The sequence below is a fragment of the Ambystoma mexicanum genome, chromosome 1p, assembly GCF_040938575.1.
Source record: "Ambystoma mexicanum isolate Mex_15411 chromosome 1p, UKY_AmexF1_1, whole genome shotgun sequence".
Classification (NCBI taxonomy): Eukaryota; Metazoa; Chordata; class Amphibia; order Caudata; family Ambystomatidae; genus Ambystoma; species Ambystoma mexicanum.
This window is the reverse complement of record NC_090921.1, coordinates 827,948,277-827,966,027: the sequence shown is the minus strand read 5'-3', so window position 1 is coordinate 827,966,027 and position 17,751 is coordinate 827,948,277. Positions and strand designations below refer to the sequence as shown.

The window sequence follows — 17,751 nt, the reverse complement described above, 5'->3', positions numbered from 1 at the left end:
GTCCTGAAGAGGCTGAGGGTAGATTTCCCCTTCAACCCAGGTATCTCGATCTGGAACATAGGCTATTATTCGGGAGTGGCAGGGGGCAGGGATCAGCCGTATAGAAGACATGTGCCCTAACAGGATTTTTGTTACACAAGAGCTATTTGCAGAGAAGATGGGAGGGGGATTTCAGAGTAGGCTACAGTACTTCAGGGTGAGAGCTGCTTTTAGGGAATGGTACCCCTTGTTCCCGGAGATTCCAACGATCACTCTGCTCTTGAAGTTCATTAGGTGTTCGCCTGGGAGCAGGGGGTGGTCTCGGCACTCTATAGGGTAGTTCAGCAAGATTCCCCTCAGGTTGCTCTAAAGTGCAAACAGAAATAGGAGGAGGATTCTGAGACCCCCTTCATAGACAAACAGTGGGAGGTACTCTACAGCAGTATACTATGTGTATAGTGGGGCATTCAACACCCGCTTACAGCTGATACAGCTTAAGACATTACACAGAGTGTATCTGTCCCCGGCTTGCATACATCAGTTTGATGGTACTAGAATGGCAAGCTGCCCCAGATGCAAATGCGAATCGGCAGACTTTCTGCACATGATATGGAACTGAGGGCATTCTGGGAGTGGGTGGTGGAAGTCATTTCCGTTATGGTGGGGTAGCCTGTCCCGTGTGAATTGCTGTGCATGTTTGGATGGCTCCCGGGGCTGCTGAGACACTATCGGAGACTGCTCACGACTTGTATGATTGTAGCGAGGCACTGCATATTGATGAAATGGACAAGTGCGTTCCCCCCAGGGCTGAGCACGTGGCAAAAAGATCTGACTTGGTTTAGCGATACTGACAGAGAATATGGTAATCTCTGTGGGATGCAGAATAGGCCCAAGAACATCTGGGGCCCGTTTACAGCCTATTTGGTTTCTATATCTGCTGATTAGGACAATTAAGGGGACAACACTGTGGGGAGAAGGTGGCTGGGTGTTTCTTCAGGTTTGAATGTGGACTGGCTCACCCAGTCGAGGTTTTGGTGGCCAGTGGGCCCTTTGCCCCCGCTGTCCCCGCACTCCTCCCCCTTTCCTGGTCATGAGAGCTCCCTTCTGGCCATAGGGTTTACTTTTTGAATACTATGCATGAATAGAATTTCGCCTATTAGTTGCACATGCTTTTTATTTGAAGTTGTACCTCGATTCTGTAATGTATGATCAATGGTTTGTTGTTTCTTGAGACGTGAATCAATCAATAAAGAATGTTTTTTTTATAAAAAAAACAATGAGAGTAAAGAGACAACTTGTGCGCAATTCTCCTTTTATGAGATCTCTACTTGGGGAAGCCTGTAACCCACAATGCCGACAGTCAAAGGCAACTTGGGCATAATTTTCCTTTTATGAGACATCAACTTGGGGAAACCTGTAACCCACATTGCCAACAACCAAGAGGCTATCGAGAAGGAGTAAAGAGGCAGCAAGGGCGCAATTCTTCTTTTATTAGATATCAACATGGGTAAACCTGTAACTCACATTGCCAACAGCAAGAGGCTATCAAGAAGCAGTAGAGGCAACATGGGAGCCAATCACCTTTCTTGAGATGCCAGTTTGGGGAAACCTGTTACCCACATTGCCAAGAATCAAGAGACTATAAAGACAGGCAGCCACTGTCCAACTCTCCTCATGTGGGATACTGGTGTGGAGAACCCTGTAACAAACATTGCCAGTAACAGAAAGGACCAATTGTAGTTGTAGGAGATTTTCTTACTGGCAGGCGACTAAACCAGAAAAGGGATCAGTTGCAGTTAGACGTGGCAGGCGAGTATACCAGGAAAGAGACAGTTCTTTTGAAGAGGTGCATTTGTGGCCAAAAGGTTTTGTGGAAAGAAACTGTTAACTTTATCACTTTGACAAACGGTTGCATAACAAAAGACATTTGCTGTGCTGTCCTGACAAAGGTTTTCCATTGGAAGAATATTTTGGTATCTTTATATCTGCTTTACATATTGGGAAGAACACTTTGTGGAGGAAACAGTTGCTTTGATTTTGAGGAAGCGTTTTGTGAAAGAGACATTTACTTTGCCAAGCGGAAGGACATGTGGAATGGAAAATACATTTTGTGTTGAACTGAATAGAATAAAACTCTTTGCAAAGGACTCCCTGAATTGATCCAGGGGAAGGGAATCAAACCCTGGCCACAAGGAGTTCTTTGGGAGAATTATAAGTTTTAAATGTTTGCACTGTTTTGTTGAAATTAATGACAAGCTCTTCCCATCTGAACGCTAAAAAGGCTGATATACCTGCACTACTGGGATGGTCAGGTGAGCATCGTTCAAGTCTATTCTGGCCAGCTAGTCGTTCTTCCTGAGAATGTCTCTTAGAAGGTGTACCCCGTTTATGAAGTGCCGGTAGGTCACCCAACTGTTAAGTTCCTTCAAGTTTATCAACTTCTTTACCTTCCCCTTTATGTGCACTAGAGACATGTTGCTCACAAATTTGGGAATAAGGTCCAGGCACCGTTATATGGCCTCCTTTGCCTCGAGCTGCACTAGCTCATTCTGCAGCAGCTCTTGTTTCACTTGCGACATGTGAATGAGGCCTGGCCATCCTCCCTAATGCAGGCGCTCTATAAACTCTAGGTGAACCTTTGGGCTGTCTGCAAAACCCATGCATCGCAGGAGAGCTTGCGCCAATTTGACAACATTGGCATTGTTCTCCCGCCCTACTGGGGCATACTTTACAGGTATTTTTCTCACCTGTGGGTGAACCTTGTGAACTGCAAGGCTCATCTTCCTCTGTGGCCCCTGAAGGCTTTCCCTCTTGATGGGAAGAAGGAACCTTGTCTTGTTTACCAGTACTGGGCTCTGGGGCCATAGGGTCTTCGGGAAGATGAAAAATGACCAGCCTAGCGACCCCTGTAACGGCTAGTCCTTGAAAAACTCTGCCTCAGAAGATCTTCTTTATGGAGGTTTGAGCCTTCTCTTAGGCGGTATAGGTGCCCACAAATCTCCCCATCTCTTTGCTGAACGCCTCAGCAAACAGTAGCACTTGTGCTGCTTCGCCTGCCTCATAGAAGGCAAGATCGCTCAACTTGGCGTTGATCTTAAGGAGCAGACCCCTCAGTCAAGTGGATTAAGTGGAATGCTAAATCTCAGGGTGGGGGTCTCATTAGGGGCGAGGTCTAGGCCACTCACCCTAACAAGAGACCCCCCTTGCCAATGGGTGACAGGTGAAAGTAGGGGAGCTGGGGCACACTGGCATTATTACCTTTGATGTGCCCCGCCCGCACCGAAGGTGTGACACCAGTGTGCCCCAGCTCTCACACACAGCCCTTTCATTCAAGTCGCAGCGTGGTTAAAAACCATGGGATCCTAGAATGAAAGGGCTGCCTGCTGCGTGATAACTGTGTACTCCAAAACAGGAGGTGGGCTGGAGGGCCCAGTCTCTCCTTTTGATTCCGCACAAAGAGACATTGCGCATCATGAAGCCTTGTTTTAAAGGGTTCATGCTGCATGGTGACTCTTTACTCAGAAACAAAAGGAGAGATTGGGCCCTCTTCCTGTTCTGGAGTTCAGAGTCATCTGGCAGCCATGTAGCCAAAGCCACGGTTTCACTGGCTGTCTGCAGATGTCAGTACTTCCGTGCGGATACCTGCAGGCAGTCAGTGTAACTGTGCAGCGCTTTGGCTGCACTGCTGCCTGAATGTGTCGGCATGGCTGGTGCTAGTCGGGGTGGGCCTTTTCTGGAGACTGTCGGGGTTCAGCCCCAGCCCACTTAAAGCCCTGCCTCTCTCTCTCTGAGGAGATTGCGCAGTGGGCATTTCCCAGGAAACCTACTGCTTGCTGTGCCCAGTTCGCTAGGGTATCTCGGTCGACCTCCTCTCCTATATTTCTGGCGTGTTCGGCCAGGTCCATAATCTTTGCTATAGGCCCGGTAAATTCCTGAAGCCCCCAGGGGGGTGAGGGATAATGTTATCCTGGAATGGTTATTCAAGAAGTAGTAACTCCAAAAATGGAAGAGTGATCCGCCTGGACACTACCTTTGGGTGGTATCGGTGTGCGGTATAAATCAATATAATATAATATTATGTTATTTGGCATTTATATAGCGCTCTATATATCATTGGTATGACCTCAAAGCGCTGGTAGGTTGAACACCCTTGGGGACCGTAGTTCACCTCAGTTGAGAGAGTAGGGTGTTGAAGGGTGCTTGGGAGCACCAGTTAAGTGTGCAGCTGATGCAATTGCCTGATGGTAGCCGCATCCTAACATTAGGTGAGGTGGTATTGAAAATGGTTCAATATGTACAGTCTGGAGGGTGGACACCAAGACTGGGTTCTGGCTGCGTTAGGCCAGTTGGACGCTTATGTGTGCAGCTAGGCCGGTTTGTCGTGGGGCATAGCTGCGTTTTATTAGAATGATGAGGTGTTCATGGGATAGTTTTCGTATGAGAGCAGCTAGGCCTAATTGATCCAGGCGTGTAACTGCACTCTAATTGTGTGATGGTGTAGAGAGTAAGCATAGTGATATAATATGATAGCGCCCACCCATAATCTCCTGAAGGGCCCATGTCAGGCATGCTAAGCGAAGCCTAACGGCATGTGTGGATCTTTCGAATAGAATTAAATAACTTTATTCTGAAACACAACCAGTGTTGGATGAACAGCTGGAGACTACTTATCTTCACATGTAAAATTGATTGCTCACCCTCTGCCTTTGTGACAAGGAAACACAATTTGGGACGGAAGGGCACCATCAAACACAATTTGGGACGGAAGGGCACCATCACTCTTGAACCCCATCACACGCAGGAGGGACCTTCTTGATCTTTTATTGATCAGCGCAGCGGTCTTCTACCTAGTGCCCTACCTGGCTTACGCTGAAAGAAGAGGCTTCCCTTCAAAAATACTTCTCAAAATGTCACGAACGGGGTCTGGCATAGGCTAGACGCAAACTCTTGCTTTTCGACGGAATAACTGCTTGAAGAGTTCCCTAAACGGCCCCCACAGCGCGAGCAGAATGACAGCAGCAAGAGTGTACCACCCAGCCCCTTTGCTTACAGAGGACTTTATTTCCCCGCCCACTACTCGCTCAGACTGAGAAGTCGCGACTTGGAATTCGTACACCCCTTCTCATTGGCCCCAGTTATTCCCACCTACCCATTGCTTTGCTGTGATTGACTGCGCAGCGTAAACCCGCCTCCTTCTTGCGCTGAGTGGCAGCTTGCTCGCCGGAGCCCGTTATCTTGACCCGAGGCAGATTGTGGGTCTTAATGGAGTCCGTAAGGGCCCAGCGGTTGCAGCCCGGCGTGGGGTTACCCCTGCGCTCTCCCTCGTCCACCTTGCTCCGGCCGGGAGTCACCGGGGGTACCTTGGGACACGCGTCCGCCCCACCGCCCCCTCCCGGCCTGCTGGGGGTCTGCGGCCCCGGGAGTCCAGGCAATCCGGCGGTGCTGAGGGAGGCGGTGGAGGCCGTGGTGAGGAGCTTCGCCAAACACACACAGGGTTACGGACGCGGTGAGTGTGTGGCAGAGGGAAGCATCGTATTATTACCAACTGAAGGGCTAAACAGCAGCCACCAGGGTGGGGTGCCAGTATATTGCTGACAACAATCCCCGAGAGTAAACAATTGAACAGAGGGTGAGGGGCGGATCTAAGCTGTTTGAGACATACGGAATAGGTATTTCATAACTTCGGGCGTCACTCAATCGTAAAAAAAATACTTTGTTGGTGGATCTGCCACATAGTGTGCATTATTTATCTTCATATTGGAAACTGGTTCAGTAAGTGCAGTGTCTTGTTGGCATGATCCAGGTGTATGCGTTGGAATGTGTGTGCATGTGTCTTTCAGTTTTTTTTTGCGATAGTGAGTGATTTGCGTAGTTGACGCACGCCAGAGAGCAAGAACGGCATGCGTATGAATGTACCTAATTTCTTTGTTTACATTGCCCCTTGTGTTGTCCGGTTGCATTGGGCATCGCACACCCAAATAGCCTCACAAATCATCAACGGAGGCTATTTGGGTGTTGTGTTGTAGACTCGAATACCCTTCTTTAAATCAGTGGCCGCTCCATGTTAAGTATGGTGCTTTTATTTGATGTTACTTGGTTGTGTGTCGATGGGGCTGACGCTTTGCTTAGTTTTGTTACAACCTTATGTTTTTTAACCACATACACATTTTTTTTCTTGTGGAATGTTTTCAGTAGTGTAATTTGTTTTGTGGAAGAATAGTGGTTAACTAGATCAGTGCCTTAATCACAATTGATGGTATTATCACAATGTTCTTTATACACCGACACATACTCCCTTTTTGATAAACTGAATATTCACAATCCCATTGTTGGAAACTTTGATCAGCATGGTTCTGAGGAGGGGCGTGTAACTGTCACCCTCCCTCTGAGATTCAACAATGTCACAGTACAGAAAGCTAGTGTATAAACCCCTCATCCCTGTTAGTATTTGCCTGGGTTTTGTTGCGAGTATCTCATTCATCTATATTCTGCACCGTTCCCAAAACCCTAAAGAGTTTTACTGTGCAGTTGAATTTGTTATTGGGCCCTATAAGAAATGGTTTGTACGTGTCTTGGTGATTCTTTCATATGAGATCGTATCTAATAATACCCGTCAGGATTTACACAGCTTATTATGAATTCTGTTGCACTTCTGGAAAAAAGGTGTTCCAGGTATTCCGATACCAGACGTTTGGGTGGCGCAACTTTCCATGGTCCTTTTTTTTTTTTTTAAGTCTATGGGGTTTGGACAGTTTTACATTGTTATTGGAGATGCAATTGTTTGGAAAACTCTCCATGTAGTTACTTGATAGTAAGGTGATATAAAAAGGTTTATTTTTCATTTTGTATTTTTATTCCTGTCAGGTCGATTGCTTATGTCTTGTTTTAAGGAACTAGCAAAAATCCAACTATCGAAGTCTGCATTCCAACCCTCCCGTTTAACCAGCTCATCCTTGTTAGATCATGTGTCCCTCGTTGCAATAATCTTTTCCACTCTCTGGATTATTGTTGAATTTTTGCAACTCCTTACACAAAAATACTTAAACATTTATGATCTGGTCCTTCAGACAATAGATAGCTACAGCCTCTGTGACATCTACTCTTGTATACGTTTGCTGGTATCCCTTGGTAAATGCACCCTGAAGCTTTGTGATGCTCCATGTTGTACCACTTTTTAAACATTTCAGGGTTTTTCAAGCTGCATCTCGCGGGGTAAAGGCTCTGCCACACTGTCAATGCGTTGCCGGGGGTTGCTTTCTGAGGGGCCCTTTTGATGTGGTATTTAGCATTATTCGTCCTTCTAAACCTCTGTAAGATGTAGGTATTGCTTACTCTAAAATAACGGCATAATATGCTTTTTAATGTTTTATTAAAGCGTTCAACTATTGATGCCTTGATATCTGTGTGCGCATCTATGTGGTGTATGTCTAGTTTCTTTAGCCAGACTCTAAATTACTTATTCAAAAACGCTTTACGAGCATCGGTCTGTAGGGTTTCTGCCCTTCTTTTAAAATGCCTTCCAGCCAGTTAATGTAGCGCATTGAACAGATTGTACAGGTACAACGTATGCCATTTTTATACAGAAATAGGACTGTGTAGCTTGTCCCCCCCTGGGGAATGGTGCACCGAGGGAGGATCATATGGGGAAGGAAGCCCCCAATTGGATTGGGGACGGCTATTAGGAAACGAGGTGTGCCCCGCTTCAGTACCTCTAACCCCTTCTGCAGTAGTAAGTCCTCCCCTAGCCAGAGCCAATATGTTCTATTGTCAAAGAAGTCAGACTAATATACTTGATAGGACTGAAATACCAACAAAGTACTTTACATCATGTTTTAAAAGAAGTACTGTGAAGATGACCGTGGATCACTTTTAGAAGATCAACGTGAGCCGTCTAGCTTCTAACAAGTCATTGGCCCAAACGAAAGTAACAAACCAGTGCAGGAGTTCAAGATTAGCTCAGCTGGGATGCTGAAGGAGAACAATCCTTCAAGGAGGAACTGCAGATGCCTTGCACTGGACTGGAGCAGTACGGGAAGCTGTGAACGGGGAGGAAAAGGAGAACACAAACCTGGACCATGCTGCAAGGGTCAGTCGTGCTGCTGCCGAAACGAACATTTGGGCACCCTAGGCCCAGACAAAGCACTTGCGAGGAGGCACGCAAAGCCAGGCAGTCAGAAGTCTGCAGAGCCATTGCAGACCCCACCGATCGCCTGAACGCTACAGGAGCCTTGAGGAACAACGCAATTGCTCGGTAAACGCTGGTACCTACAACGAACAGGTATGCAGGTTATCCGAGAGGCGTTGGAGATCCATGGACATAAGTGGGGGAAGCGAGAAGGTGGAGCAAGAGTGTCTGGGACCGGCACCCATGTGAAAGTCAAAGAGTAAGAGAGTCTGGGACCTTGAGAATAACCAAGAGACAGGAGGTTTGGCAAGAGCGTGAACCAAAGAAATGCGACAACCAAGTGCAAGTCTGGAACCCGCACACATATGGGAAACCAAGAATAGGACCCTAATTTAAGAAAGAAAAAAACAAGGGAAAGTTGTATGCTTGGTAGGGAAGTAAACCAAACAAGTACAACCCTGTAAGTGATTTCAATCCGGCACTTCACCTAAATCACTGCCTAGCGTGGGATGCACAACTGAAACCCTTAATTATTTATTTGTGTCTATAAGTTCTTTTATTCTGAACGATGTACCACTTATATCACGCCCCTCTCTTTGAATCCCCCCGGTCACACTGAACGAGGAAGCAGGCTGGTTTGCAAAGTTAAAATATTTATTTATGGATTTCACAATATATATCATCCTATGGGTATATAATGATCACCAATGGGGAGATGTCACACTAAACAATCTCTTAATCACAAGGAGCAATGATGGGAAAAATAATACAGCACAGAAATAATACTTTTTGTGTGTGTTCAATCAAATGCAATGTGATTAATATTTTTCCCTGCACGCTCTTCAATTACCCCCCCCCCCCATATGCAATATGAAGAAAGAGAAGGAGAGAACAGGTTCAGGAATGTAGAATTCAAGCAAATGTATCAATCCAAATTCCCCCCCCCCCCACCCCCAGCAAACACAAGAGGGGAAACAAAAATGATTGGCAAACTGTCAAAAATGGTTTCAAAGTTGGCTTTGAATGAATAGGTAAAACACTGAAAATGGTTTAAATCACAGAAATTGTTGAAATACTAAGGGGAGCCGCTTTGTATGGGTTCAGACAAACACTAGCAATTATTTGAGAGGAAGAAGCAATGTGAAAACTTAATTTTGAGGTCGGGTGCAATGAAAAGCTATTTTACACGTGATAGATTTTAGCCAAACGAAAAATTTGCGGCAAACTTTTCCGCGCGTGGTAAACGCGATCGCAGGAAAACTATAATGGGATGCGGTTTTGGGTTCATTGGAAAGCTTAGGATGTTAGCTTCAAGTAGACACTTACATTTCGTTTCTAGCATAAAATATGAAGAAGTTATGGACATTTTTGTGGAGGTTGTTTTTTTCAGAGAGGCAAATTGTAAAGGATGCGCTTTTAAAAAAGGTTGGTTTCTTTACACTAGGGATGGACTATGAAGAAACAAACTACACGACAGCACAGCCACCATACCAGGACGTCTCTGAATGGTTTTTGCCTGCCGAGACGCTTGCCTTCTTCAGATGAATATATCAGCGCAGAGATGATTTTAACAATATAATTACAGAAGGACTATAGGATAAGAGAGAGAGTTCAGGCAAGACAAAGGATTTTTAACAATACTGTTTTGGATAGGGATGACTATAGACAGTACTTAGGCTAGTGACAATCCTATACTATGGATACTCACTACCAATGTTTTGAATGGAATCGTCAGGGATCTGGTTCTGGTCAAATATTTCTGGGACAGTCTGCTGGGCACACCGGACTGGTCTGGTTCGGCGGTCAGCAAGGCGCTCTGGGCACCACACGGCAGGACTGGACAGGAAGGTGCTCTGGTCTACACTGCACAGCATGACTGGACTGTATCTGCAATGGCTCTCTGGTCTGCACAGCACGGCACCAGATTGGGTTTTAATCTGCCCTTCTGGTTATGAAGATAATTCTTTGGCAGGCAAGCAGTTATAGTACAGCCTGGCTGCTTCTTTGGTTTCCCCTTTAAGTTGAGGGATGGGTTCTGGAAGTTGGGCCCAGCTGAGGTTCAGCTATGCTCTTAGCCATTCTGCTTGTACAGTTTTTGGAATCTGGGACAAATGGATCGATCTCCTTCAAAGTGCTTTGCCAATATCAAGATGGTAGGTGGATCAGTGTGTTTTTCTAGGTCCTCAGCTGTCTCTATTTATGTGTTTGATAAAGGGGTGGGTATGTTGAATTATCCTAGGTGCACCCCCTAGGTAGTCTATTGGCTAAAGTCTGCTTCTCTCCCTTGATTGGAGGAGAAAACCGTGTGTCACCTAGGGTTGTAACGGTTTACCGGTATAAACATCGTAGTCCATTTCGGTTTGCTTAAATAACCGTTACTTTGTGTGCGACGGTAAACCGATTAAAATGATGTTTTTGTTTTGCACGTGTACTGTGTGTGCAGTGCACTTCAATTAATCCAATTGGAAATTGCAAATAGGGCTGGACTGGCTTATAGTGAGTAGCAGCCGGGCTGGGACTGGAGGAGGTGGAGTTTGCCCAGGCTCAGGTTGGGCTGGGCATGTAATGTGCTTGCGGTGTGAACTATGAGGGCCTTGGCCCTGTCAGCGTGAGTCTGCTTCTTGCAAGCCATTTGTGAATTGTGATTAGCAGCTGCTTATTTGAAGGATCACTTTGCTCTAGTGTGAGAAGTAGTGTTTATGGGGTGAAGGTAATTGGCAGGTTTCTAGGGCTTCACGGGTCTGGAGGGGGTGGAGTTTTCCTGGGCCCAAGCTGGGCTGGGCTGCTTCAGCCAGCCTTGCTGGGACTGTAGGGGGTGGAGTATGCCCATCTGCATGCAGATTTCTTCCTATCCTCCATATTCTAGTAGTAGCCGCTATCGTTGTCGTCCTCTTTCATAACGCTGATGTACAATGGTAGATCAGGGGTCTCCCGCGGGCCCTTTCTTGCTCCACAGCATCGATGGCCACCTCGGTTTCCTGGCCACCTCAGTTTCTCTGTCAAAGATGTCCTGTCCCAATAGCAAATGTCACTGGAAATTAAGAGCTGTCAAAGGTTGGTATTGTTTAACTACATCTAGCGCCCGACGCAAACGTCCTCATCCATTGCTAATGGGCTTGGTGGTTTATAGCAAACATTTCCACCATTTTCTTTTGGGGTTTCTTCTTTCTCTTACAAGTTGGTCAACAGACATCTTGTATCGATTTAGAGAAAAATGCGTCCGTTGAAAAGATAAGCCAACGTGTTCCCTTTTTATATAAAGCTCTGATTCCCATCACCTCCCCCTATGAACTACATGCATGTCCCTGGCTCAGGAAGCGGACTGGTTTCCGGACATGCCTGTCTGCACGGCAGCTGTGCATATCGTTGTGTACAGCCCACCCACCTTTCACCCACAGCCCAATGTCCTGTGTATTAGGGCAATACTATGACCATGATTTTAATATAAAAAGACATTAAATTAATATAAAAATGCAATTTAACAATATCCAAAAGGAAATTAAAAGCGGCGGGGCATCTTGACCTAGCGGTCAGCCCCCTGGGGGGGCATCTTTCACTTTGCCGAAAGGCATCCCCATCTGCTTGCTTTCTGTCCACATGAAACATTAAAGTCTACCCTAGAGTGAAGTATAGTGGGTTAAAGTCGTTGTTTAGCGATGAAGACTGTTGTTCAAAAGAATTGGACAGAATGAATAGGAAATACAGACTGGCTATCAACATTAGGATGTAGAGATAGCTAAAACTAGGATGCTGGAGGTGGTGAAAGGTCAGGAATATATATAATGGAAGCCTTGGAAACCTCTTGGTATGCACAGATAAAACTACACGTAGGAAGCGGGGTACTTCAACTAGTACTGGTACATTCTCATACTTGGAATGTTGCAATTGCATCATTTAAGTAAATGTTATGTTCCACTCTAGTACTAGCATTTTTGTTATCTGAAACAGTGTGCAACTTGCGATAAGTTGAATGTCATTCATTGTATCTGATGCCCATGTGGCAAATACTATGGAATGAACAAAGATCAAATGTCAGAACTAATAATCCTCTGTCAAAGTGACCGTTAAGTGAAGCGGTCTGGAAGGCTGTGTTTCCTGTGGATGCTGACTTTCTCCTGTTTGCTCCCTGCTACCTGACTCTACCAGTGACTCCACTCCCTCTGTCGCCTGTCTTTAAAATCACGCGATAAGGGGTTTCAAGCTGATCACGAGAAAGTTAGAACCAGCACTTGTAAACGCAACAAATATGAACGTTAACACGCAAAAAAAGGCTGCCCTTAATCTTCGAGCTCTATAAAGTGAAATCAAATTGTGTATCTTTTCAGGAAGATGCCATTGTCGCAGAACTTTTAACAAATCTAGGGCATGATGCACCCTCACTGACTCATGAGCCGATCCTGAGAAAATCCTTTGGCTCCTATAATCCACACCACTGAACACACGAAAAACTCTCCTCCTGGACAGAATCTAATCACTAATTTCTTCAAAAAATCAGTTTCTAGTACGGAAATCAAACCTCTAGATCGATTGAGAAATCCTGAAGAGGTGGACCATTCGCACGCAAATGATCTTGGCATGATAAATCTGTCAGAATCCATGGTTTTCGAACCACCTGGCACTCCCTTCAGCATTGGTGCCTTTCCCTGTTATAGCGAGCCTCTCACTGCAACATCCGAACGATAGGTTGGCTCCCGGTTCTCCAAATCCTTTGACAACTCTATTTAAGAAAACAGTCTGAAACTATTTGCCACTGAGGGCAAGCACATCAGTCCTCGTCTGGGGAAAAGCCGACCTTCTGTTAGTAGAGCTGGATGACAGAACTAGCTGACTTCACCCACGATTTCGGCGTTCAAATATGATTCTTTGATTCCTTTGTTGCGTTATGTGATAACATCCATGAAGAAGTTAGGGAACCACAAATTAACTTGATGCGATTGCACAGAAGTTGGATGGGTGACATGCTGTGCCCCCTTCTGTTACTGTCACCGGTCGGGTATTTTGAAAAGCAGGAAGGATCCTGATTTAATAATCCTCCACGACTCAGTTGTATTAGTCAAATAAAAAAAAAACGGTGTATCCCAACTTTGCTTTGTTCAGCAATGTTGAAAAAGGTTGAACCTTCACCATAAATTGGCAAATTAGATAAGTGAGTCATATCGCGCAAGAGGCGACGAGCGCGACTAACAAAAAAGTCTCAATTGAGCATAAAGAACCTAACCAGGAAGAAAACCTTGTGTAAATCAACAAATGTTCTGCCTTCATTTACCTCCTTTTTTTGAGATGCAGCAAAGGATTCCGATGCAAATTACTGATGAAACCATCCCTCGAATAATAGTAACAGAAGCTGAGGGGGCGTGGCTAACAAGCCATGGAATAGGACGTGCCTGGTAGAGCTGCTCCTGAGGATCCGACATTGATCCGCATAAACACGTGGAAAAAAACTATCCACGCTCCTTGAAAATGAAGGCAAGGACGTGGGAATAGGAGCCCTGCATTAATCAAAAAGGTAGACGAATTGGAAGGAAGGAGGAACAGGAAAAAGGCTCTTCAGAAGGCAGCCGCTCAGCAACAATCAAAAACAAAATGGCGGATAACGAAGGAATTGAGTTTGCGATCGTTGAAATCGCATAGACCAGTGCGCCGGAGGCTGCAGAGATGGACTGGCGCCTGGTGACTGTACAGGGCCTATGCGCGCCTGCCCGTGAGGGTCACACTCACACTGGTGCTCAAAGGGCAATGAGAGCCGGCTCTACTACCTTGTAGGGAACATACACCTGGGGAACTGAACTAACTTGATATTACCACCCCTAGGAGCAGTTGAGACCCACGTCATAAAGAGAGACCCACACTAATACGCTGCTGGTTGCTGGATGATGGCACGATCAGAAGTAGGGCCGCAGGCGCTGAGGTAGACTCATAACACCAAGCGCCACACAAGCCTGAGGTATGGTGGTGGTGGAGAAGAAGGTGCACCTAGAGACCCATGGGAACAAGTGAAGAGGGTATTGTCTGCAACAGTTAGAGAAGGTACGTAGGAGGATACAACCCACTTGAAATCGTAGCACAGCGCATGCTGCCATATACTGCAGCTCTCTGAGGGGGACGCTCCTGGGCCCGAACTGATCTGGTGACGCCACAGAAACACCGGGAGATAGGACTTGTACGATACGAAGGGACCAGAACTGGACACGCAGACAGGGTTGCATGATGTCGGTGAAAAAACTCAGGATCAAGAGTAAACGACCTACAATGGAGGCCTTTGCCAAGACGGCGCAGACTCCCACTGCCCCGGTACAAAGCTCAGCAACAGCTTCTGCGGACGGCACTCCAGTGGGAGAAAACCACCAGGTCCTAGCAGCTATAACGGAGCTGAGAACCACATGGGGGACAGCAATGGCGGAACGGCTCTGGAGAACAGAATAGAAGTCACCCTGCTGCGGCAAGATGTCAGAGCGCTGGCAGAAAGAATGAGTGGTCTGGAGAGTGCGGTGTAAACCAACACAGAAACCAGCACAAATAATGCGAAGGAGGTCCACATATTAAAGCAGCAGGTGGCTAATCTTGAGAACCGAGCAGAAGAAGCGGAAGGGAGGGCAAGACGGAACAACATCCATGTGGTCGGCTTGCCAGAGGGAGAAGGCCAGGACCCCACGGACTATGTGGAGAATATGATCTTGCAAGAGATAGGGGCAGACAAGCTCTCACAAGGGTTTACTGTTGAACAAGCACATCGGGCCCTGATGAGGAAACCACGGCCCGGGGCCCCTCCTCGGGCGATAATTGCGAAGATTTTAAACTATAAAGACCGAGAAAAGATCTTGGAGTACTTTATTAAAGGTGGAACGATAGAAAGGGCATCTACCAACATCACAACATATCCCGATTACACAATGTTGGTGCAGAGACAGCGATACAGGTATGTGGCGGTCAAGAGGAGACTGCGCACGGCTGGGATCAAGTATATGCTTTTGTACCCTGCAAGGCTGAAGTTTTGCATAAAAGTAAAGTGTTCTTTTTCGATACCCTAGAGGAAGCGGCGGCATGTCTGGACCTGCAGGGCTGCCCGGAGCAAGATGAGGAGCAGGATCACGAGAAGCACAATAAGTGAGGGGGGGGGTGCATTATGAATACTGGGGTGATAAGTGAGGGGGGGAGCCCCATCAAGAGACTGTGGAACATTTGAATTTTATTATGTCACTTTCGGAACCTATTGATCCTGTTGGACTGGAATAGAGAGAATAAAATGCATAAGTTGACTGGAAAGCATTAGGCACAGTGTACTTGTAGTAAACCGGAGCAGCAGAACGAAGGCAACCTAACCCCCAGGAGTTAGTAGTGAGACAGCCACTAGGGCGGCTTGACCTTGCTGAGCCGCAATTACGGGTTGTTGCCAGAAAAGGCTAGATGTGTGGGTGCCTGAGATCCAGGGATGGAGCTGGGCAACAGTTGGGGAGGGTGTTGTTGGGATGGGGTAGGGAGGTGGGAGGGCAGGGGGTTGGGGTGTTTGTTGTGTTTTTAGTTAAGGGGAGTTCGAGTTGGGGAAACAAGCCTATATAGACTGGGAATACAATCTAATTTGGACTGCATTAGGGGTGGGGAGGAGTGGGACTCAGACAAGTCATGGGAGACCTTAAAATAATTACTTGGAATGTCAGGGGGCTCAATAGCTCCTTGAAAAGGAATAAGGTTATGCTATATCTGCGCAGCTGACGCAAGATAAGATGGAGATGATTGGGAAGAAATGGAAGGGGACGGTGGTGGGCTCGTCTTATTCAGCTTATGCCAGGGGAGTGATTATCTGGGTGGCGCTGCATGTCCCGTTTCAGCTGTTAGACGACAGTTGAGTCGGATGGGAGGATGGTCATTATGAGGGGATTGGTGGAAAATAGGGAGATAAGCATTATAAATACGTATGCCCCGAATCCTAACACTGCAGCATATTTTAGAACCCTATGTAACAACCTTAGCATGTGTGTGTGGGGAGCGCGGTGATCTGGGGGGGGGGGGGAGCCTTCAATTGTGTACTAAACCCTAAGGTTGATAGAGCAGATGGTGAAATGGATAGACCCGCTAGAGCGCTGCAGACATTGTTGGAAGACTTTGGGTTTGGAGATGTGTGGAGGTTGCGACACCCCCAAGAGAGGCAATATTCGCATTATTCTGCCCCGCAGCAATTACATACAAGGTTGGACTATGTCTTCGTCACACAAGAGATAATGATTGAAATCACGCAAGCGGAATATAAAGCGAGGGTCCTTTCAGACCACTCGCCCCTCATCATCGGGTGGCAATATCGACCCCCGAGAGCGAGGATTCCGACATGGCGCCTCAGAGCATAGGCGCTAAGGGACCCCTTCTTTAGGGAGGATATGAGGGAAGAGATTGTGAACTACTTTGAGACAAATACGGGCAGCGTGGACTCGGCAGGCACGTTGTGGGAAGCCTTTAAAGTTGTGATGAGAGGGGTAGCCATAGCAAAATCCAAAGGATTGCAGGGAGGGATCCTGGCTGACCTGCGGGAAACGGAGGGAGAATTGGAAAGGGCACTGAAGGGGGAAAATAAGGACGACACCGAATTGATTCTCGGGCTTCAGCAGAAATGTGCTGGGCACTGGGAAAGACTGTGTAACCTTAACTATAAAAAATACATAGAGACAGCATGCAGGGAGGGGATAAACCTGGAAGGATCTTGGCATGGCTGTATAAGAGTGAAACCCCCAGACCCACGATCAGAACAATAACGAGGGAAGATGGCAGTGTAGTCGATACCCACGGAGTTAACCAGGAGTTTTCAGACTAGTACAGGCTACTATATGGAGGTGACTGGGAGAGTAACTACGCGATGATAGCGGAAACATTGGAGGATATAGGATTGCCGCAGATCAGTGCAGAGGAGAGGGAGGAGCTAGATGCACTGATTACTTTAGAAGAGGTGGTAAGACAGTTGCACACTAGCAAGACTCTGGGGGCGGATGGACTCCCAAGTTAATTCTATAAAATATTTAAAGGAGAGGGGCTACCTCCGCTTTTAGACATGTTGAATGAGGCATATGAGCTGGGCAGATTGCCAGAGTCCCTTAGAGAAGCGATTATAATACCGCTTCCTAAACCTAACAAACCTGGGCATAGCTGTGGTTCGTATAGGCCCCTATCAATGTTAAATCAAGATAGCAAAATACTGACGGCCGTCTTGGTAGGTAGATTGAGGAGTTATTGGCAAATTAATACATCCTGACCAGACGGGCTATGTCCCAAACAGGAACATATTTAATAACCTCAGACGACTCCATCGAGTTATTGAGCATGGGAACGAGAATGACGGTGAATTGGCAATTGTATCATTAGACGCAATACAGGCCTTCGACTCGGTCAAATGGCCATGGTTGCTGGCGGGCTATGGAATGGGGCCGGGATATTTACAATGGGCGAAAATGTTATATAGTGAACCGTTGGGCAGAGTTAAACCGGGAGCAGTGATATCTGAAAGATGGCAGCTCCGTAGGGGTACCAGACGAGGATGTCCATGGTCCCCTATGCTCTATATACTGGCCTTGGAACCCCTAGCGATATATTTGAGGCAACAATATGATGCGATAGGTATTGCTGTGGGTGGGGAACGACACCTAATCTCCCTATATGCGGACGAC

The 17,751-nt window shown here is 46.7% G+C and overlaps 2 protein-coding genes across 2 annotated transcripts in view; one reads left to right on the top strand and one right to left on the bottom strand.

Annotated features, from left to right (window-relative positions):
• The window catches only part of PEX11B (peroxisomal biogenesis factor 11 beta), a 362,287-nt gene extending 357,405 nt beyond the window's left edge, over positions 1-4,882 (bottom strand). The window contains exon 1 of the mRNA XM_069652688.1: positions 4,839-4,882. The gene's annotated coding sequence lies outside the window, so the exon portion shown is untranslated. The remainder of the gene's footprint in view (positions 1-4,838) is intronic.
• A 285-nt stretch (positions 4,883-5,167) lies between these two features.
• LIX1L (limb and CNS expressed 1 like) overlaps positions 5,168-17,751 on the top strand; it is a 411,826-nt gene continuing 399,242 nt past the window's right edge. The window contains exon 1 of the mRNA XM_069652670.1: positions 5,168-5,485. Within this exon, the coding sequence (XP_069508771.1) occupies positions 5,242-5,485 (244 nt within the window). The 5' untranslated portion in view covers positions 5,168-5,241. The remainder of the gene's footprint in view (positions 5,486-17,751) is intronic.